The following is a 23,393-nucleotide window of genomic DNA, read 5'->3' on the forward strand; positions in this document are numbered from 1 at the left end:
AAAAAAAAAAAAAAAAAAGCTTTAGGAATCCAGACCCAAGTCTTACCAAGCATTAGTCAAGAATAACGAATACACACAAACTCTTACATATATCCTGGTAATTTTTTAAATACACGTGCAAAAATATAATAAAACGAGTCTAACACCACTCCCCCCAAACTTGTATGCAGTGAATTCAGCGTATCTTCAGGATTCCAGGCGAATAGAGAGCGTCAACTTTAGCGCTGACAAGAGTGCTAAGCAAGTGAAGGCCTTGCTGCCAAACCTGATAACCTGAGTTCAGCGCCTAGAACTCAGACAGGCAAAGTACAAAACCAGCTCTTCCAGGTTTTCCTCTGGCCTCCACATATACTATGTACTTATACATATACATACATCATACATGTACATACATACAGTATTAATAAAAATTCTTGAAACATGTCTCTCCAGGTAGGCCGCCATGGGGTCCTGGAAATCACTACGTAGACCAGAGATCCACCTGCCTCTGCCTCCTGAGTGCTACAATTAAAGGCATGTGCTACCACATCTGACCTATAATCAAGAATTTTTAAATAAAAATAAATAAATACAACAGCTAATCAAAGCTAGCAATGCATTGAAAGATATTATACCTAACCAAGGATGGAATCCATGAGCACAAAAAAATGTATTAGTGTATCGTTATAGTAAAAAAGGAAACAGGAGTATAGTTATGTAAATAAGTGCTGAAAAGACATCATTCAATAGTTAATTCATGGGCTGGCGAGATGGCTCAGTGGGTAAGAGCACCCGACTGCTCTTCCGAAGGTCCAGAGTTCAAATCCCAGCAACCACATGGTGGCTCACAACCATCCGCAACGAGATCTGGCGCCCTCTTCTGGAGTGTCTGAAGACAGCTACAGTGTACTTGCATATAATAAATAAATAAATCTTTAAAAAAAAATAGTTAATTCATTCAATGAGTTGAGTGGTCACTCAAACTCATTCTGAAAAATAAAAAGAAAAAAATTCAGGGACCAGTGAAATGGTTCAGTAGGTGAAAGTGCCCACCAACAAACCTGGCCAATTGAATGTGATTCCCCAGAACCCATATGGTGGAAGAGGACCAATGCCTGTAAGTGTTCTTTGATCTCCATGCATGAAAGCACGCATGCACGCATGTGACAGGAAGGAAAAAAGAAGGATGAGAAGTAGACCAAGGAGAGGAAAGACATAACTGCCATACTATGGGGGAATCCTAAAATATCCTCTGAAAAACCATTAGAACCACAAAAAATATGACCCAGCAACACAGACACAGACCTTTGGAGCATCCCAGCAACAAGTAATAAGAAAATACTCTGTGGTGATACTCAAGGGCCCTCCAGGACCTGACACATTGCTGCATGCTTGGGGAGCCTGACATTGTTCAAAAAAGCAGGAAATGGCTGCTGCCTCTGAATAGAATTGTTGGTACTAAAATCAGAACATGCCAGTGGGATCTGGAAGCAAAGGAAAGTGAGCTCTAAGTCTCAGATAGAGGAATGCACAGGAATGACCCTAGTGACTGGAGAAGGAGGCCAGTTGGGAGACATTCAGTGCACGTAAAAAATGCCTGGCACCCAACAGGCATATGAGAGCTATCACAAAAAATCTTGGGTGACCCTGAGAGTATTGGTCAGCTGGCTTGCATCTGTGTTTGGTGGGGACATATTTCTCCAGTTAAGCAGAGGAAGTCCTAAGTTTGGTTTTTAAAAGTAAGTTTGGTTTTAAAAGTGAAGCATCATGCGATGTGGAGAGCAGAAGAATAGTATAAGCCTCTTGCTCAGAGAGGGGAGTTATCAACATAGTAATAAGCCTGGCTGGGGCCAAAGAGCCTGCAAAAAAGCAAAGTCTAAGTATGAAACTCAATAGGGCTATTGTCTGGAATTAGCTTGTGTAGTGCAGGAAGTATATCTATATCCAGAAAACTACTCATGTCCTGGTCCCTCCTCCTCCATGACAAGTCTCCCCACGCGAGCCCCAGCACCTCTTTGTTGCATTCCTTCTCCACTGCAGTCCACACAAAGCCAAAGGCCCCACTGCCAAGTGGGCTGATGGTGTTATACTTATGGGCATACTCGCCCTCACAGGCTGCCAGCCCCTCTAGCTCTGCAGGTGTTGGGGATTCCTCAAACCAAGGCTTGGCTCTGAGCACCTGAGGACACAAAGAAAGGTCTGGGAGATCACAAGTCATCTCTTCTCCATCAGTACAGCACCAACATCCATGCTGTTCCCATCTCCTGTGCTCACAGTGGGCTGGTCTGAAAATCTCTACGGCCCCTCTGGCAGTGTCCAGCCATCAACCCAAACTCGCTTATGTCTAAATGCATCTACATCCCACTGTACAGGGTATACATTCATTTAAAGTCCTACATTTGCTTTATACTTACACAGGGTACTAGAAGACAACGTTAAAAAGCAATAGGCATACCCTCCACCCATTCCAGCCATAAAGGCAGTGATGCTACCTGAAAAACCTGCAGCACAGTAGAAAGTGCATAGAAGACTGAGCTGGGCACAGATACCAACCTCTCCAAAGCTGGATCCAGACAGCTCAGGCATGGAGTGGGTAGAGCTAGGCAGACTGGCAAGGAACAGGCGGGTTCGGGTGGCTGAGTCCCGGTGGCTGTGGAAGAGGTCCTTCACCAGCCAGCAGCAGAACAGGGTCGCAGAGCCCTGGAGCTCCACACGCTTTACTTCAAACTGTATACCTGAAGGGCAGGAAGGTGAGGAAGTATAGAGCGCTGTGGCTCCCTCCAAAGACCTCATTACACATGGCTAGGGTTTACAAAGCCTCTTCCCCAGAACATACTCAGTCGTAAGCCATCTCGGTGGTAGCAGCTTCCAGAGTAGATGCCCTCTTGGATCTCCTGCTGCAGGCTGGTGGCTCCATGTGCCACAGGAGTGGAAGTGATCTGGGCACTCAGCCTGGGCTTCTCTGCTGATAGGCCCATATCGTTGGGACCAGGATCTAGTAAGGGAGGGTCACAACCTGGGCTTTCTATGTCACTAGTTTCATAGTGTTCAGAGGAGACCAAAGAAATGTTAGACAGTTCTGCTCGATCATGTCCTGCTCCCATCTCCTGGAACCGTTGGCCTTCACTAAGGTCAAAATAGGTCCCAGTAAGGAGCAACATCTCTCGGTCAACTAAAATATCTGAAGTCTGCCTATGTAGACTACCCACATCTAAATCTGACCCCACCACTGAAAGAGATGGCGCCTCGCTGAGCTCAGATGTGGTACAGGAACAATGTGATGGAGTTCTGTCTGTCTGGTCCTTGAGAAAGAGCTCCTTGAGGTTCCAGGAATAAGAACTCACATCAGCCTCCTGAGCTTCCACTGCCTCCAAGACACCAGGGAGGTCGGTGGCCAAAGCGTAGCAGGCTGAGGAGCTGCCTGAGCGGCTAGCATGTAGATCTCGGCCTCCCAGATCACAGAAAGACACGGGGGCAGTGAAAGGAGGATGTTCTGCAGGAACGAGTTCCACACGGGAGATGCCCAGATTTCCCTCACAGATTGACTTGGATAACTGTTCCTTAATCAAGCAAGTCTGCAGCTCTTCTCTGTCATTTCTCACTCCTGGCCATGGTTCATCCAGAGTGGGTGTCCCAAGCGAGACACATGCCATTCCAGAGGGGCTGGGAGCCGAGTCCTGGCCTCGCTGCTGTGAGGCCCACTCGCTTCTGTACTGTGGGCAATATGTGAGGCTCCCGCCTGCTATCTGCCCTGTGGTGTGGGGCTCAGGCATGGTGGCATCAGCCCAGGGGTTAGGACTGCTGGGACTGCTGACATCCATCAGCTGCAACTGAGCTTCCTGTTGCAGATTACACATGTCCACACTGCTGCTCCTGTTCTTAACTGAAACTAGAGGCTCAGAATCTTCACATGAAGCAAACAGTTTTGCATCCACTGGTTTGGACTTGCTTTCTTCTAAAAGAGCCTCACTGTAGCTCTCTGCTGAAGGCCCCTCCTTTCCCAAGACATGGATATGCTGGCCTGCAAACAATAACTGCTCCTCGTGGATGGGCAGGCTTCCTTTTGTACGGTTTTGTTGCGCCTTGGATAACCATTTCCTGTGGGTTAGTGGGCTTTCTTCTGAGATATTTTTCTGAATTTCAGACAATAAATGTTCTTTAAGGACTGGTAGGGATATTTCTGAGGTGTCTGGTTGGTTCTGACCACCATGGGCTGGCAAGTTTCTCTTTGGAATGCTTTGCTGGTCTGTGAGCAATGACTGCTTATCACCCTCTGGGTTGCTGTCCACCCTGGAGACAGAAATTTGGAAAACAGTCACTAGTAACAGTGAGAGGTCACACTGAGAGACAAATACAATAAAATGAACATGGTACACTTAGGACAGACAGCCTCAAATTTATATCTACTCTTAGATACTTCTTCATATTAATCTACATTTACCTAAGAGGAATCAAAAGAAGCTACTGAAGTGGATTTCTGAGTGTTTAACAAACTTATGATAGCAGGCCATGACTCATTCTCAACACCATCCAACCACTAGATGCCCGAACTAGGGAGGTAGCTCAGAAGAGCAAGGAGACTAAGACAAGTAGCAGGAAGGACTGGAGGGGCAGGGCAGGGGGGACCACATTAGTGTTAGGAGGCTGCTGCAGTCCAGGCAGGATGACCCTCCTCCACTAGCTTATCGTTCATGGTGTCCACAAGCTTACTGTACTGTCTGTTCACATCAACCAGGACTAAGGCCAAGCACCTGGTGATCAGATACACTACTGTGGTCTTCAAGTGGTACCCCACAAGTTGTAAAGCAGAAGTTAATCAAGGCAGTGGAAAAGGTCTATGAGAGGATGTTTTCCCAGTACAAGATGTTGTGGGTGGAGTTCTAAAACAAAGGCTTCCTGGGAAAACAGGAATGAGATACAGGTCTGCAGAGAACAGGCACAAAAGCACTGTGTCTACCCACTGCTCCTTTCCCTCTCTGAACATTCCTCCCACGTTACAGGGTAAGTCTAGCCCTATCCAGGAATAAATTACAGGGTCGGCCTGAGGATGAAGGCTTGTGGGATACACACCACAACAACCTCATTAAGGCCTAGCCAAGGGGTCTAGACAACTCCCGGCCATGGTATTTACCCTCGTGAAATCTCCAAATGCTGCTGGATGCCAGCGGTTCTCCGTATTCCATCCTCTCTACTGTCTCACCTGCTCCTATAGCCTTTCTACCCCAAACCCTGACAGATAGGCTCTGGGGTTTTAGAAAGGTCACAGGTCACTTGCTAGGAAAACTGGTAGATTAGGGACATGATCCTGCCCCTGCAGTATGACCTCTGAAAATCTGTATTGCAGGGGCTGAGAATAACCACAAATGACTTCGCTCAGCAATGGTTTGGCCATTAACACTGTGTTAGCATCAAGTTAGGAGGGGATCGGGGTGACTTCTATGTTGGAGACTTAGAATCCTAGCAAGACAACAACCGAGGAGATGAAGGACATCTGACAGCTGCCCTGGCAGCCAAGCATCACCTGTCACTGAATTCTGGTCACTGTAAAAGGGATACAAAGAGGTTTTCAAGTGACTCTTTGGAGTTGGGGGGTAGGGGGCACTCCTCTTGTCCTACCAACAGAAGTTCACACAAGGCAACCTGGGACCTATGTCCAGAGCTGCCCCAGGGATCTCAGGTCCTTCTGCCAGGAACACCAAGGGCTGGCTTCTGAGGAGCCAAGAACCCCAATATTGACCAAATACTTTACCTGGAGGTTAGTTTTTGTTTTGTTTTTTGAGCACCTAGCCCACAGTGAAAGAATTTACTGAGCTTCAGCCTCAATTCCTCAGAACACACCCTTCTCTAACAAGCCGAGACTTTTCAACTTTTGTAATGAAGTACCATTATCTGTTCTATATGCAGCAAAATAAACCTGTCATTAGACATACTAAAATGCTATGGTGACAAACAAATGAATTTTTATTCCTACCTCCCAAAGTTTCCCATTATAAACATCCTTTACTCAAAATGAATAATTTTATTTAAGAATATATAAAGAGTGCTTTCAAATGATTTTCAAAATTCTAGAGATCTATCTCTTAGTCTTCTTGAGTTCTCAGCAGCCTACTTCCTTGTCCATAAGATGAGAAGAGCACCACGGGCACTCTCTGCTAGGGCTGCAAGGCTAACAGGAAAGGCACTGCTGTGTAGACAGAGCAGGAGACCAGTACACAGTAGCCATCACTGACGTTATTACCCATGAGCTGAATATTACCTAACTGGGTGTTTTGTAAACCTGTAACCTCCAACCAAGGCACTTACCCCAGGGAGGGCTGAGATGCAGAAGAAGGAAGTATCTTGTATCCAGTTTCCAATCGTGTCTGAGTCCTAGAGGATACTTGTCCTCCCACAAGCTTCAGGGTCTCATCTTGTGATGGCATGTGGTCCCGTGCCAACACCACGTCAATTCTTGGACCTAACAGCAAAATCAAGAAAGTTGTCTATTCCCAACCACTGTGTTAAAACACACCTGTACCTGTTTCAAAACCTCAAACACTCAGACAGCCTACAAGTCCAGTAGCTTCTCTTTCTGTCAGCACTGACCCCTCACTCACTCCTCTCCCTCACTAGAAGAAGACAGAAGCTTACACTGACTCCACAACCAATCAGAGAAACCCTTAAACTATGGGGGCATATACTGAAGTCAGCAGGTATGTAACACCAGCTTAGAAATAAATATGATATGCTATAACAATTCAATCTTATACTAAATGAAACTACATAAATGTACTGTTATTACCTTTGGGAGGGTGGGAGGAAGCTTTTTGTTTCCACATAGGTCTCTCTAGGGTAGCCTCAAGTAACTGCAACCCTCTAACTTGAGATTACAAGAATGTGCTGGGGCTGGAGAGATGGCTCAGCGGTTAAGAGCACTGACTGCTCTTCTGAATGAAGGTCCTGAGTTCAATTCCCATCAACCACATGGTGGCTCACAACCATCCGTATTAAGATCTGACACCCTCTTCTGGTGTGTCTGGAGACAGCTACAGTGTACTTACATATAATAATAAATACATCTTTAAAAACAAAAAACAAAACAAAAAACAAGAATGTGCTGCTATACTTGGCTCGGTTATAAATTCTCTTTAAATGGACAAGACTTTGGCCAGCTATTTGTGTCTCAGACATAGGCACAGTCTTGGAGGACTTCCTAATTCCCTTCTAGATGCTTAAACATTTGTAAAACACTGCCCACAACTGTCCCATCTCCTGGGAAAGAACAAGAGGACTGTACAAGACAGCCTCAAACTAGGACAGAGCCTCTCATTGCTCCATCCACCCTTGAGAGTCAGGAAAGGTCACTAGGGGCTTCTGCTTTATCTCTGTTACAGTGCCACAAACCTCTAAGGAGCTACTCAGCAACATAAACACTGTGATGGAGGAGGCTGAGCCTTACCCTGGGCCCCACTGGCCAGTTCCCAGTTCTGTTGGGCATCAGAGCTCATCTCCCCAGGCCCACTCTTTCTGCCAATGTCTAGGCAGTTGATCAGATCTGGCAGCTGTGCCGAACTATCATATGTGAGGTCCATGTAGTGGTAGAAACCAGGAATCAGGAAAGTGATATTCTAGAGAATAAAACAGTGACATTTCAGAACCTAGGAGGATCCACTGTGACCCACTGAATTCATCCTCCTTAGAAAATGGAAATAGCAGCAGTGTGAATAGTTCAGTCCTCAAAATGGGAAAGATCCTGGATCACACAGGATCTTGGTTCCTTGGCACCTCACACATAATTCACAATGTTTTTATTTTTTAATAAAAACGACAAACACAATGCACTGTAAGGCAAGTTATGCAAATACCTGTATGTCTTCAAGTAGATACCTGGTCTTTGACTTCACATTTGCCTAGAGCAGGGACCCTGGATTTGCCAAGCTAACAACTTTAGAGCTCTTGGTCCAAGTACACTGATGGGCACCCATCAAGGGCCATATTACCAGACCAAGAGCTGCTCACACAGATGCTGCTTCCGAGCCTGTATGCAGCCCCCAAGCCTGAGCAGCTGTCGGTGCCACAAGAATCCAAGTAAGTAACCTCAATGAGGGTGAAGGGTTTATAGCCATGAGGCTCTCGGAGAGGTCTCAAAGCCTATAATACTCCTACAGAAAGCCACATGCTGGCTGCTTTTTAATCAAGAATAACTCAATTGCAAGTGAATTTGAGGTTAGTTACTCGTTTGGGTCTTACTAAAAAACAGAATAACCTTTTCAGAGCCTCATATGAGATACTTTAACACACAGTCACACACAGTCCAGGATTACCTAGCAGAAACAAGAAAAGATAGAGGTTCCTGCCTTGGAGTTAGATCCCAAGTGATCAAGGTGCCCAGTAAAGGGTCACAGGCACCTGCATCCAAGAACCAGGTGAGGCTGGTGGGCACTCAATGGTGTCAAAAGCTGGGGAGCAATATGCCAATGTCAAAAGCTGGCAGTAGGTGGCTTCCCAAGGCTGCTCCACAATCCCTTGTCAGCACATAGGAGCTATGTACCCTCCCAGAAGGCTCAGAACACCACTAGGGTCCATTCCCCCACACAAAAAGAGGTCGTGGGAGCAGTTAAGGCATGACTTCTGAAGCTGAGGTGACCCTTAAAAAGCAGGACATGAATGCCCAAACAGCATCCAAGCCAGAAACAGGAGCTATCAAGGCCTCAGAGTTATTCAGCAAGTGGGTCACCCTAAGTGGTACCACATAAAGCAAAATGGTCTTTCTCTTCTAAGCCTGATCCAATAGGCTGACTCATGGCTAAAGTATGACTTGGGGTGTGTTAAACATTGTCTACGAAGGCTTGTACAGAACCATGATGGGACTGCACCCTACAGGTCTGCCTGAGGATAAAGGGAAAGTTAAGGCCTGAAGCCTGGTGAGTAAAACATCTACCCAACCCCCAACCCCAAGAAGAGAAGATATAGAACCCCTTCTCCCCTACTGCTTACTAACCAACCATGCTCAGTACGTATGAACAAACAGTATCTACAGTGTGACCAAAACCTGGGTCAATGGGCCAGACCAGAACCAGCTGGATAGAAACAGAGATCCTAAGCAGAGGACAATCTTGCTCCTCTGGAATGACCCAGGAGACAGTCAGTCCAAAAGTAGCCACTGATGTGTGGCCCAGGGAAATGAGATAGTTGATTATGAATAGGATGGTATGGCCTGTTGTAAGCTTTACAGCCCATCAGGTTCAAATACTCTGATGCATGCAGAATGGTTTCATCAGATACTGAGGAGCTAGGAAACGAGGCAAGCCTACCTTGCCCAGGAGCTCTGTCTTTCCATAACCAAACAACATTAGTGCAAAGCTGTGGTTGACTCCATAAATTGTGCCATCTGGCAGCAGAGTGATGAGGCCACTGATGGTGCAGAACACCCACACAGAAGCCTGGTAACCTGGTTCAGAGGCCACCTCACTGTCAGCTACAGCCTTTCCACTGGGCTTGGATTTCAGCTTCAAACTGAGAGGGAAGGTGGTGCCGTCTCTGGCTCTCCCAACAGACCTTTGAATCTTGAGACTCTGAAAGACAGGACAGTCCCACTCATCATTACAGCAGTACTGTGTAGGCACAATTCCGATGTTTTAGATCCCAGCCTCACTCACATAACCATGCTAGAAATATCCCCCATCCATGCTGCTCCAGCCCACCCTGCCCCAAGAATTTGGAACCTTGGCAATTGCAGCAACAGGCTGGGAGGACTCAGGGCCCAGAACGAATGCATAATAATGACCAAGGTACAAACCAATCAGGGGACTGGTCCCAGACTCATCCCTAGTAGGCATCTGTGCCACGCTGCAGCCTTCTGGCATCCACAGGCTGCACGCACTCCTCTCCTCAGCTCCAAATCTGGAAGGGAAAGAAGAGGTGCTTCTCCCGCACCTCCTGGTCTCAGTGAAAGTAGAATCCATCTATGAGAGTGGCTGTGGTGATTAGGGTCATCATGACAGAGTCTAGAACCAGCTTCAGGACAGGCCTCTGGGCATGCCTGTAGGGAGTGATCTTGACTGCACTGGCTTAGGTGGGGAGACCCACCCACTGTGGCTGGAGTCCTGGACTGTACAAGTGGAGAGGGGAGCTGAGCATGCAGCATTCAGTCATCACACTCTGCTTCCCAAGGGTGATGTGCTGCAATTGAGCAGCCGCATCACACTCCTGCCACCTTAGATTGTACCTTCAGCTGTAAGCCAAAATAAACCCACCCTTCCTTCCTTCCTTTCTTTCTTCCTTTCTTCTTCCTTTCTTCCTTCCTCTCTTTCTTTTTAGGTTTTTCAAGTCAGGGTTTCTCTGTGTAGTCCTGGCTGTCCTGGAACTCACTCTGTAGACCAGGCTGGCCTCGAACTCAGAAATCCGCCTGCCTCCGCCTCCCAAGTGCTGGGATTAAAGGTGTGTGCCACCACTGCCTGGCCCTTTCTTTCTTAAGTTGCTTTTGCCAGTCTTTTATTCAGAGCAACAGGAAACACCACTAAAACAGTACCCATAACTCCACACCCATGTTCTGTTCTTCCACACTAGAGCTGGTTTCCTGCTGTCACTCTGAGGGACCATCACATCTATCTTTTCAGCTCCTCCCCCAACATACAACCAAGTCCTTACATTATCTACTATCTGCTTCTATTATTTGGAAGGCATGTGGTTTTCCAATAAAGAGTTTGATTAGAGCCAGGCATGGTTGTGTACATTGTATTCATAGTATTTAGACGGCAAAGGCAGGTGGATCTGTGAGTATGAGGCCAGTTCTAAGACACAGAGAGTTTGACTAGTACGGTGTTCCTAACAAGGGTGAATCAGGTTTCAGGTAAGAGCCTGGACACAGGCTTTCTCTTCCACCACTTCAGGGACCACTCTGGAAGGCATGAGAAGTTAGAGGCTATATTGGCAGCCTGGTGGCTCATCTTTCCTGTCCTGAACATAGTGAAGCACCCAGTCCATGAGCACTAAGCGAGCTGACCAAGACCCACTTCTGCCAATCCCACCTGTCCTCAAGACCCATGAGCCAGGAATGGAAGAGGGACATGGAGATCCTGTGTATATAGGGGAGATGGTGACTGGAATAGGGACTGAAAACATAACTTACATGTGTCTACTGCCATTCCCAGGACACCTGCCTCAGGAAGTTAAAATCTGCCTGAGGGGCTTAAAGATGGCTCTGCAGTTACGAACACTGACTACTCTTCCAGACCACCCAGGTTCAATTCCCAGCACCCACATAGCAATTCATAACTGTCTATAACTCCAAGATCTGGCATTCTCATAGACATACATGCAGGCAAGACACCAATGTCCATAATATAAACATAAATAAATTAAAAAAAAAAAAAAGAAGTCTGCCTGAGACCTGGCCAGCAGCAGCTGTTGTAATAGGACTGACTCTACATACAGCACTGCCACTAACCAGTGCCCTGCCAGGCTATTAGCTCCTTCCTCAGAGTAAAAGAGAAGATGCAAAGGACAAAATGGGGGCAGGGCTGCAACTCATGAACCAGAAAATGTGACACACAAAAGCCACCAGAGTGGACTGAATTAAAGAGCCACCCCCAGGAGATGTGCTGAATGGACTCCCTTTAAAAACAAAAACAAAACTAGTGTTGCCCAGAAGAGCTGTCTAGTCAGCCAATCCCTAAAGGCACGGAAAAGACAGCAGATAAAGGCATAGCCCTCAGGTTCCCAGTATAGAGGCCACATATTAGCTGAAAGATGGGGACCCTAATAATTCAGTATGAACCATGACCCAAGTTTCCTGCCACCCTCTGTGAGATGTGGCTGTTTACCCCCAGGAAGTGATGGCTAACAAGTATCTAATGCCATTCAAGCATTACTTCTAAGTATGTCTTTCAGGATGCCTCCAGATATATGTGTGATTCTGGGTGGTCTGAATAAGGAAGAGTCATGCTCAAAATGGGCAGCACCAAGTCAGCTCAAGGTCTGAAGAGAAAATGGGGAAAGGACTAACGGAAATCTCTCTTTTGCAGCTGGAATGCCCCAAGTCAGAACTCCAGGGTCTCTGGCCTTTGAGCTCTAGGACTTCCCCCAGAATCCCTCAGGGTTCTCAGACCTTCAACCTTGGGTGAGCCACACCAAGGTCATACCCTAGAGTTTCCAGGTTGCAGGGGGCCTTATAATCACCAGCCTCAGTTCTCCCAACTAATTATGTGTCATTACATAAAATCCTATCTGTTCTGTTTGGAGAACTCCAAGCAGGATATAAGATTACCCTACAGATCAGCCCATTCTCCTGGACCATGAAAAAAAGAGGAGGGCTCAGGAGACAAGGCTAATCAGCCAGACCACTTAGGCTCTGGGCTTTGGTTGAGCCTCAAAGCTCAGAGAACTAGAGCTAGAGCTTGCTCCATCCAAGAATAACCCTGAGGTCAAAACCCAGACCCCAGGGAGTTTAGAGGCCAGGTGGGGTGCGGGGTGAGGGCATCCACGTGGAGACAGGGTGGGGTGGGGAGGGGGTGTGGGATGTGGAACAGTCGGAGGGTGGGTGGGGAGGGGTGGGGATTGGAATTTGGAGTGTAAAAAATGAATTACAAATAAAATTAAATTAAAAAAAAAAAACAAAACTCAAAACCCAGCACACAGTGAGGATGGTCAGGTACCTACCTTTGGGATATGTTGGCCAGGAGGAGGGAGCTGCATGGATGGAATCAAGTCTATGACACACTGCCCAACTACATCCTTTGGAGATGTGAACCCATGGAGATGAGCAAAGAGACTGTCACATGATGTGATAGTTCCCTGGGGGAAGAAAGCAATGCTCTTGACAGAAGCTTCTCACACTTCTCTAAACTTCATTGAAGGTTATGCTCTAGTGTTTAAAAACTAAATGCGGTGCAAGAGAGATGACTGCTCTTCCAAAGGTACTGAGTTCAAATCCCAGCAACCTCATGGTGGCTCACAACCATCTGTAATGAGATCTGATGCCCTCTTCTGGAGTGTGTCTGAAGACAGCAACAGTGTACTTACCTATGATAAATAAATAAATCTTTAAAAAAAACAAAAAAACTAAATGCAAGAATGATGGCACAACTTCTATATCCAAAGTGCAAGAGGCATGTCATGGGCTTTCACACGAGCAATACCATTTTCTCAAGTACTCTCCAAAAGCTCTGGTCCACACCGCACTTTCCAGTAACAACATCCCAGTTCATGTTCATGTACTACTCTATGTGTGACATCTTGGGCTGGTGAGATGGCTCAGTGGGTAAGAGCACCCAACTGCTCTTCCGAAGGTCCGGAGTTCAAATCCCAGCAACCACATGGTGGCTCACAACCATCCGTAAAGAAATCTGACTCCCTCTTCTGGAGTGTCTGAAGACAGCGACAGTATACTTACATATAATAAATAAATAAATAAAATCTTAAAAAAAAAAAGTGTGACATCTTTAGGCATAAGGACAATCCTGAGTAAATATTCCCATTTATAGATAAGGAAATATATCCTATTTATAGATAAGGAAACTTGAGGCATCAGTGATAGGACTCCTTATTCAAAGAATGCAGTTAGTAAGGGCCATAGCCAAGACAACCTCCAGTTAGCTCTGGCACTTCCTTTCTTACAAAAGAAAAGAACATTGTGTTAGCAGAAGATAGCCAAGATTTGAAAATATACTCACATCACTCTGGAAGGCGACCCAGGCTGACACTCTCTCCACAGGCTCCAGAACCACTACACAGCACAAGCCTCGATCTTGCTGCAACCTCTTTATCCACACAGAGACTGGAATCTTCTCCCCACTTCGGCTGACAATGTCCACCTACAGACAGACACACATTTACTGTACCAGGCATGCAGCATCTGCAATGTGGACCCTTCAACTAGCAGACCAAAGTGCTTGTCATTAGAAGATCTTCCTCAGTGCTTGAAATGCCTCAGAGCAGTCAAGCTCCACCCACTTTCAGAAACCTACCAAGGTACACATGAGTCCTCAGTGCTACAGTCAGTGAACTGTTATCAGGACGGGTTTCCTACTCAATGTGATGGCTAATCTTTGACTGCCACCCTTGACTGAGAAACACCTAGAAAACTCCTGAAGCACACACAGGGTGTATCTGTGACGGTACTTGCAGAAAGAACCGGTGAGTCAGTGGACCAAGAGGACAAAATCTTTCTTATGGGAGGCAGGAGCCCATGTAGAAAAGAAAAGCAGCAGGTAAGAAAAGCTCACATGCACACTCAACTATCCTTTTACTGCTGGTGTTGATGAGGTCTGTTCTTATTTGTTTTCTTGGCAGTGATCAGTTTCTTGATCCAGTAATTTGCTAATACAGCTGACGCTGTCCAAGTTCTCATGCCTGGGGCTCAGCCCTCAGCATTCAACAATTCAACTCACCTGGCAACATCCCAGATATACGCAGCAGCCTAAGATAGAGGAGCAAACTCTCCAATAGAACACTCTTATCCCACCACCAAACACACAGCAAATAAATGGAATGTATGGATTTAAAGGTAAGAGTCAGTGCACTAATACAACTGTATACCAATTCAGAGAGCTTAGGAGATGCTTCATCAGTTGCAGTACTTGCCATACAAGCATGAGAACCTGCATTAGGATGTCCAGAACCCCACTTAAATGTTGGGTGAGAGGGAGTGAAGGCCCACCTCTAAGTCCAGTTTCAGAGATAGAGACTGGATACCCAGAGTAAGTAGGCTAGCAAGACTAGCCATTAGAGAGCTCTGGGTCTGACTGAGAGCCTGCCTCAATGAATAATATGGAAGAGTAACAGAGGATAATTCCTGAGACCAACCTCAGGCTGCCACATACATGCACACACACATATTCATATGCATATACACACAAGCATATGCATACACACACATGCATATGTGTACACATAAGCATAGGCATAATGTTACTGTGCACTGTGTAAAGATTATCCGTGTATTATTCAAATGCTGACTTCTGTGCCCCCATAACTGCAATCCTTATTCTGAGAATCTCCTGTCTTAATGTTGTGTAAGTATGGCTTCCAAATTATTCCCTGATTGGTCAATAAAGAGCTGATCAGCCAGTGACTGAGCAGGGGAGAGAATAGGACTGGACTTCCTCCCACCCAGGGGAAGGAGAGTGAGAGAGGGAAGAAGTCCTTGAGAAAAGGATCTAGAAGACATAAGAATTCGTCCTGCCTACAAAATATGCAGGGATAAAGATGGAGCAGAGACTAGGGGTACAGCCATCCAATGACTGCCCCAACTTGAGACCCATCCCATGCAAGAGAGCCAACCCCTGACACTATTAATGATACTCTGCTATGCTTGCAGACAGGGACCTAGCATAATAGCCTCCTGAGAGGCTTCATCTAGCAGTGGATGAAGGCAGATGCAGAGACCCACATTCAAACATCAGGTGGAATCTTGTGGGAAAATTGGGGGATAGAAGTGAGCAAGTCAAATGGGTCAAAGGCACCATAAGAAGACCCACAAAGCGGGACCATGGGGGCTCAGAGAGCCTGGGTCACCAACCAGGGAGCATGCAGGAGCTGGACCTAGACCCCCTACACATTTATAGCAAATGTGCAGCTTGGTCTTCATGTGGGCTCCCTAACAAGTGGAGCAGGGGCTAGCTCAGTCTCTGTTCCCTGCCATTGACTGATTGGATCCCCTCCCCCACTACTTGGACTGCTGGTTGGGCTACAGCAGCAGAGGATGTACCTAGACCTGATACCCCAGAGAGTGGTGGTACCCAGGGGGATCAGTAGGGTAAGGGACTTGTAAGGGTGGGACTGGGAAGAGAGGAAGGAGGGGGGCTGTGATCGGGATGTAAAGTAAATTTAAAAAAAAAAAAATTTAAAGAAAAAAAATTAAGACAACACCTGGAGCAGAGGAGGCCATAAAATGCAAATATCTCAGAGATTTTATCTGGGAGGTAGCCAGATAAGCTTAGAGGATTAAAACAGATTAATACTGCTTTTTAAATCTACTAAAATAGATTAATACTGCAGCCTGAAGTTGGTGTCAGGAATTATCCTCTATCACTCTTCCATATTAGTCATTGAGGAAGACTCTCTCAGTCAAACCCAGAGCTCTCTAATGGCTAGTTGTTGTGCCTTAAAGCTGTTAAAAAAAAAATAAAATAAAACAGTCCTAACTCAATTAGTTGGAAGCTAAAGGAAAAAAAAAAATAATTGGAAGCCAGCAGGGATAAGAGAAACCTGCAACATTTGTAAATTTGTACTAACAACAAACACATGAAAAAATGGAGGGGGGCGGGGGGCAGCAGGAAGAATTATATCACTTTTCTGGGATTTTCATGTGGTACCTGGAGTTTTTCAAAATATAGTCCAAGCCTCAACCCTCACCAAATTTTGAGGCTCTCCAAAGACAACAAAGCTCCACAGCCACTTAGGAACACTTTGGTTTTAAAGGGCCCGCCCATTCCTCTTCTCATCTGAGGTTGGGAAACAGAACCAGGACCAAATTTCAGTCAAGATGCTAAAGTTGTAGGTGCTGCCAAACTCACAGCAGAAAACGGTTCAACGTCAGAACTGAGGTAGGGAAATTGAGCCTGTTCCTTTACATGCTACTCTTACCTTAAAGACAGGGACAGCATCCCTCCACCCCACAAGCCCTCAACCCACTGCAATGCATGCGTACATGAGCATACACTCACTCACCACTGTGCCGAACACCACTGCAGCGTGGCCATCAGCCTCCACATGTTCCTCACTGAGGGCTTCCACCACCTCGGAATCAGATTTGAGGAAGAATTGGGCAAGCTTTTGGCCAATCAGGTCATGACTGCTATATCCTAGGAGGCTGCAGGCTTTGTCGTTGGCAACCAGAATCTGCAGAGGACACGCACACCAGCAGCAGTTACTAGGGCCCCTAGAAACAACCGAGGAGAAACCAGTACAGGAAGCAACACAGAGGCCTCTAGAACAGTGGTTCACAGCCTGAGGCTACACCACTTTGGCAAACCTCCAAAAATATTTACAATATGATTCATAACAGTAGCAAAATTACAGTTACTAAGTAGCAACCAAATTGATTTTATGGTTGGGGGGGTCACCACAACATGAAGAACTATATTAAAGGTTCTCAGCATTAGGAAGGTTGAGAACCACTGCTGTAGCACTTCCCATCAAGGGCTCAGGCAATGATGCTCACCCCATGTTCCTCAGGCACCTTTACCTCACAGACACATTCAATCAGAACCTAGGACACTCCTCCACACAAAACAAGCACATGCTAATCAAGAAGCTAGATAAGGGCTGAAGAGATGGCTCAGTATTTAAAGAGCCTAACAACTTAGCTTCAATCCCTGAGACCCACAAAGTAGGAGAAAACAGATCCCCATACATTGTCCTCTGACCTCACTCACACTGTGGCACACACACATACACAAAACACATACACACATGTAATATGACCAAGTAACTTAAATGTAGAAATTTGCATCACACTCCACAAATGTCTTAACAGTTTCAACTCCTGTACACAATATAAACACATTTCATTCAGGCACTGAATTTCACTTGCATAACTAAGCCAATATGCTAAAAGCATAACACAGCATGTACCTCACCTCTCTTGGGTTTCTGTCTAAAAAGGACAAGTTCTTATCTCTTTGCAATCAAGATAGGTAAAACCATCTATGTTTCTAATTACACTTAAAACACCAATTCCTCTGTTGAAGAGTCCAGGTTTGACAACTCCAGATCCACATGTTGGGCCTCAAACTACAGCAAATACCTCTGTGGTCTTGGCATCCACGGTAAAAACAGCCTTGTTGGGGTTGCACACAGGGGTCGAGAGCAGGGACCCAGAGCATCCTGAAGCCAGGCCACGCAGCAAGGAGCAGCAGGATGTACTGCCCAGTGGCCCAGCTGTAGGGTCAGCATACTCAGGTGCAGCAGCGCATTGCAGTTTGCTTGTGCAGATGTTTTGGGCAGCCAATGATGAAAGACAGTAAGAGCTCCACCTGTCCTCTGTGAGGAAAGGATGGACAGAAAGTATTAGATCTCAAATGGCTGCCAGAGCAGGCCTCTAAGACAGATGGAATATGTGGTCTAAACAGGACTTAAGCATTTATCTAGCCCACAGTCTAGAGCACAGGCTTTGACTGAACGAGTCTCTCCAAAATAACCCTTAGGGGTTCAGTGACATGGGTTAATATCCTCTGAGAACTCCAAACAGATCAAGATGAACGTTTCTGTCTAGGTCATCCTCTTAAGGCCTTGCCCTTTGCTTCCAGAAAGCTCTTGCTTACAATGCCTCTTCTCAAATACTAGTCATCTCTAGAAACTGGCCTAGCCATTTCTTCCTGGGAAATGTCATACAATTCAAAGGCTACCTTGTTGGCTACCGTTCTACCTGCTTCCTCCCATGGGCTCTATCCCCACCACTCTAAAGGAGCTGCTCTTAGCCACCTCTTCAATGGCTCCAAAATGCTCAGCCCATCAGTGTCCCCTCCGTTCTCACCTCACTTCACCTATCAGAAGCACTGAGCTCTTCTTCAGCTACTACCTCCCAGAGCCCTCATCTATGCTCCTGAATGCCTTCCCCTTCCTCTCACCACCAACTGATCCATCCACTCTTCCATTGCTAGGTACCTTTACTACCCTGGAAAGATCAGTGCAGTTTTGGTCTGTATGCCTGCCTCTAGCTCCAATCACTCAACTCCCCAGGTCTTCCAACTGGCTTCTATTCGTCCTAAGTTTAAAACCAAACACATATGACCTGAGTCTTTACCACTCTCCTACTGGTCCTTTCTCCTGTCCTTTGTGTCCTTCATCTAGAATCTAGCCTCTCTCAGTACATGGCCTCTGCCTAACCCTCCAAGGCCACACATTTACGCCAGCAGTGACCAAGCCAGTGCCCTCCTCACAACTCTATCTCTGGCCCCTGTTCCCTGGGCAGCTGCCTGTGACATCCTCCTGAAACCAAGCTACCACGTCAACACTGAAGCACAGGTGCCTGGCTAGTGCCAGAGGAAGCAGCCTCCTGGGAAGCTGTGTTCTCTGCTTTCAGCAGCACCACTGGCTCTCTCCCAGGACCTGCTGTTCCTACTGTCCCAAGTCCCACACACTAGCTGGGCTTCAATATCTGCTGCCTCAGCAAGCTGCTCTATGACCTCAAGACAGGATCCTCAAAACCACTTCCCTGTGCTCTGCTCTGGCTCCTGGACATCCCCGTCATCCTAAAGGACTGTCCTGCTTTCTAGAGCACCCTCAGTTTCAAGCACATACCTTGGCTGTTCCTCAATCCTCCCCCAACTCCAACGCTACTGCTCTGTCACACACCAGACAGGTTAGCTCTTCCCTCCTGGCTACAGCCCAGGACCAGGAGGCATACCCCAGTATCTTGGAAGACAGCTCTGAAAACATAAACCATCTTTTGGTCCAGGATAAAAGGGCTCCCAGGGGAGGAAAATGAAACTTGGTTTTCAGTTTACAAGGCTGATGCCCACAGCATCACAAGGTGATTACCAGAGAGTGCCATTCGGCTCTGGCAGAGTCTAGAAAGCCCATTCTTCCTGCTCAGGTGTTTGTGGGCTATGGAGAGTGGCTTGCTGGGCTCAAAGGTAGCCTGGGCCGCTGGGCCTTCTTGGACAGGAGGACTCTCAGACAAACATTTCCAGTCCTCAGCAAAAACTGGTGAACCTCTGTCCTCCATGAAGAGCAGAGCAACAGGTTACCAAGCTCCTGCCTCCAACAGCCCTCACCTGGAAAACAAAGGGTGTGTGATTAACATCTGCAGTACAGAACACAAAAGCAGTCAAACCAGCCTAAGTGCTGGCATCCAGGTCAAGACCTCCAAAGTGAGTGTAGTCAGCCCAATCTGTGCTACAAGAAACTTTTTCAAAATACTACACAGAAATGCAAGAAGGAAAGTGAGAAGGAAACAGAATGCAATGGGAGGAGCTGCACGTGAAAGCAGGAAATGCAGGTTCCCAGGTGTGGACAGGTTCCCAGGCCAAGGTCTTTAAGGATGATGTAAGAACCAGCCACTCACAGAGCACCCTGAAGCATATAACAAAAGCAAGACTACCTCCAGAGACAGGACAGGTTAGCAGATGTGGTGTTTTCAACTCTTATTCTAAATTCTTATTCAACTCAGAAACGAATATTAAGAAAAATACATAAAATCCCCATTGCCCTCACTGAGTTTCTAAGTGACAGCACATTTCAGAGCTGCAGTCCAGTGTCTGGATTATCACAGGTGCTGACCTTACTGTGTGTATACTGAGTTCCTACAGCCTTGTCCCATGTGCTCACTCCTATGACTTCCCACTGTGGACATAAGCGGCTCCAGGAATCTTACTGGCAAGCATGGCAACCCTAAGTGTATATATTTACTAGGTGCCCATGCTTAAGGCCACTCTACAGTCAGCCACGAAGAAGAAAGTATTCTCTGCCAGGAACAGGCAAGGCCCACCTAGTAATTCAGTGATTAATAAAGACAAGAACACTGTGGGGCCAGCATCAAGACTACTGGCTGCATTTTCCCATGACATGGGGAGACCAGAGGGCCAAGACATGCCCACCTTAAGCACGAGCCCCTTCTTCTAGGCTACCCTCCAAAACATAACACTTTATGAACAAACAATCTGGATCACATTTCTGAGGCCCACACAAGCCTTTTTCTTTATAGGATACCCATACTAGCATGTTGAGGTGGCTGTGTGAAGGTAGTCTTTGTATTATTCAATTGTTAATTCTGTACAGGCAGAGAGCTGAGAACTGGCCAGATTTGGGTATTGTTATCCTTATGGTTCATCACCTGCCTCAGAGTTTTGTAAACATACACCTTCCTCACTCACTGATTGGTTTAATAAAGACTTGATGGCCAATAGCTAGGCAAGAAGGGAAAAGTGGACTTCAGGGCTCAGAGACAGTCTCTGGGTGAAAAGCGGAGGCTGTGAGATTTGGCTAGCCAGACATGGAGGAGACTGGACATACCAGAGGCCACGTGGCCTTAATTAGTCCAGTTTAATTAAGTTAGATGAGCTAGCTGGGAGGTAGCCTTAGCTAAGACCTAATCTATAATAAACTTATTAATTTTGAGTCTCTGTGTCGTTATTCATCCACTGGCAGGTCCAAGAAGTCCAGCTATACTAGCATACTTAGACCTGAGAATTAACTGAGAAACTGCCTCACAAGGAAGATCAAGCTTAAGAAGGGCTGGACCTTTTCCAATGCAGGACAGAACTGTTACCCCTAGAAAGGGACAGGCACCTACTCTCATAAACCACCAGAGCTGCCAGGTGGCACATGTTTTTAATCCCAGCACTCTGGAGGAGGCAGAGGCAGGTGGATCTCTGTGAGTTCAAGGCCATCCTGGTCAACAGAACAAGTTCCAGGACATCCAGGGCTACACAGAGAAATCCTGTCTCAAGGAAACAAAACAAAAACAAAAAACACAAGACTCTCGTAGAGAGCTCTGAGGAGCCCAGCTATGTATGGGGTTGTGATGCTCCTCTGCAACCCCTGCACTTGAGAGGTGGAGCAAACGGAGCAGAAATACAAGACCATCCTCAGTTATACAGCTCAAGCATGGCCAGGGATTCCTTGTGTCAAAAAAGAACATGATAGCTGTCTACAAGTAGATCCCAGTGAAGTGCCTGATAGATACTCATAGGCCATAGTCAATAGCTCCTGAACTCAGCAGGGCAGGGCCCCTTACACAGAAAGAACAAAATGCTGATATTATAACATGCCATGAAGCTACACAAAGTAAATAAATAGGCAACAGGACACAGACAATTTCAGAAGCAGACCAAGAAATATAAACCTGACATACATGGGAAATCCATAAGGTCCCCCAGCACTGGCTGAATAGCATGGCCTTCAATATCATGGACATGAGAATAACAGTCACTCACACCCCGCAGCACTCCTGCAGGATTTCAAGAGCCAAGTAAGCCGGGCAGTGGTGGCGCACACCTTTAATCCCAGCACTTGGGAGGCAGAGGCAGGCAGATTTCTGAGTTTGAGGCCAGCCTGGTCTACAGAGTGAGTTCCAGGACAGCCAAGGTTACACAGAGAAACCCTGTCGGGGGGGGGGGGGGGGGGGGGGGGGAGGGGCAGGTTCAAAGCAAGACTAAATGCTTATTATCTATGATTTGTACTTTTAAATAGTTAAATAATTTGGAGGAAATTGCATCCTATGTCCTCCTATATACAAAGATTATTTCTGGGTGAATTTAAAAACAGAAATGAAAAGAAACTGCCAGGGCCAGCAAGATGGCTCAGCAGGTAGATGTGCTTGCCATGGAAGCCTGATAACCTAAGCTTAATCCCCCAGAAACTATGTAAAGATAGAAAGGGAAGCCAACTCCAGAAAGTTTTCTCTGACCTCCCTTTGTGCACCTACTTACAACAGTGTACACACAGACATACAGAAAGACACACTCACACAAACCATAGACACACACAATAACCACAAAATTCAAATATAAGTAAGTAAACTTTGGTCCTGCAAATAAAAAGCCACAGCTAGGACCACGGTCTAAGCGATCCATGTGCTTTGTAACAACCAGTGCTCACCAAGAATGCCATTCTGTATAGCTCCGAGACATGTGAAGGAGGAGAACTTCCAAAAGGTAAAATCGATATGAACTTAAATCAGAGGTGAGCTATCCTACAACCCCAAAACAGTCAGGGACTCTAGAAGAGCCACTGTGACCCCAACTCTATAAAACCATTATGTCCTAGTAATCTCAGAAGCAAAGAACAGGTTCAAAGTTCTTCAAAATGACCATCTATTAAATACACTCTCTTCAAACCAACTGAAAAGAAAAGCCACCTTCCAGAGAGGCTACACTGCAGGGACCAGTCTACAAAAATCTACACACATTGCACAAGGATCATTCCAGGCCAGCAAGGTTCAAAACGGTAAAGGTTAGGAAACTAGACAGGTAGAAAGCCAGGGAGACAAGAAGAAGAGAGAAGGAAGGAAAGAGGGAAAACAGTCCAAAAGAAAATATAATTTAAATACTCATCAAGAAGAAAGCTCTGATACAATCAGCGGTGAGAACAAAGGAATTGTGTACAAGAACCAATCCTAACAGTATAGAGTAAAAACCTTCAAAATATAAAAGGTTATCTGCAGCAAGATTCCTTTAATATAAAAAAAAAATCTAAATACACTGTTTAAAAAATACAATATACAGGATAAGAGTCCAACAAGACTGAAGACCCATACTTCAGGCAGACAATTCCCTGGAGTCTGGCAGAGCACTAAACTTAGGAGGCAAAAATGACACAGTCTCTTACTTCCTAAGTTAGCTAGTGGGTTTAAATGTGTTTGTTTTAATGTGTGTGTGTGTGTGTGTGTGTGTGTGTAAGCACATGCATGTGCCTGTGTATGTATGGACACTGTGTGCATGCAGGAGACTGAAGAACTCAGAAGAGGCCACCAGATTCCCTGAAACTGG

At 46.2% G+C, this 23,393-nt stretch overlaps 1 protein-coding gene across 3 annotated transcripts in view; it reads right to left on the reverse strand.

Moving 5' to 3' along the window:
• Pask (PAS domain containing serine/threonine kinase) overlaps positions 1-23,393 on the reverse strand; it is a 41,755-nt gene that overhangs the window by 15,994 nt on the left and 2,368 nt on the right. For all 3 annotated transcript variants that reach the window (XM_021157658.2, XM_029482839.1, XM_021157565.1), the window contains exons 2-12: positions 19,444-19,679; positions 17,708-17,943; positions 16,630-16,800; positions 13,632-13,772; positions 12,619-12,753; positions 9,273-9,533; positions 7,418-7,586; positions 6,283-6,436; positions 2,816-4,269; positions 2,533-2,714; positions 1,991-2,158 (exon numbers count right to left, since the gene is read on the reverse strand). In XM_021157658.2, the coding sequence (XP_021013317.1) occupies positions 1,991-2,158; positions 2,533-2,714; positions 2,816-4,269; positions 6,283-6,436; positions 7,418-7,586; positions 9,273-9,533; positions 12,619-12,753; positions 13,632-13,772; positions 16,630-16,800; positions 17,708-17,943; positions 19,444-19,630 (3,258 nt within the window). In that variant the 5' untranslated portion in view covers positions 19,631-19,679. The remainder of the gene's footprint in view (positions 1-1,990; positions 2,159-2,532; positions 2,715-2,815; positions 4,270-6,282; positions 6,437-7,417; positions 7,587-9,272; positions 9,534-12,618; positions 12,754-13,631; positions 13,773-16,629; positions 16,801-17,707; positions 17,944-19,443; positions 19,680-23,393) is intronic.

The sequence above is a fragment of the Mus caroli genome, chromosome 1 (genome assembly GCF_900094665.2).
Source record: "Mus caroli chromosome 1, CAROLI_EIJ_v1.1, whole genome shotgun sequence".
In the NCBI taxonomy this organism is placed as follows: domain Eukaryota; kingdom Metazoa; phylum Chordata; class Mammalia; order Rodentia; family Muridae; genus Mus; species Mus caroli.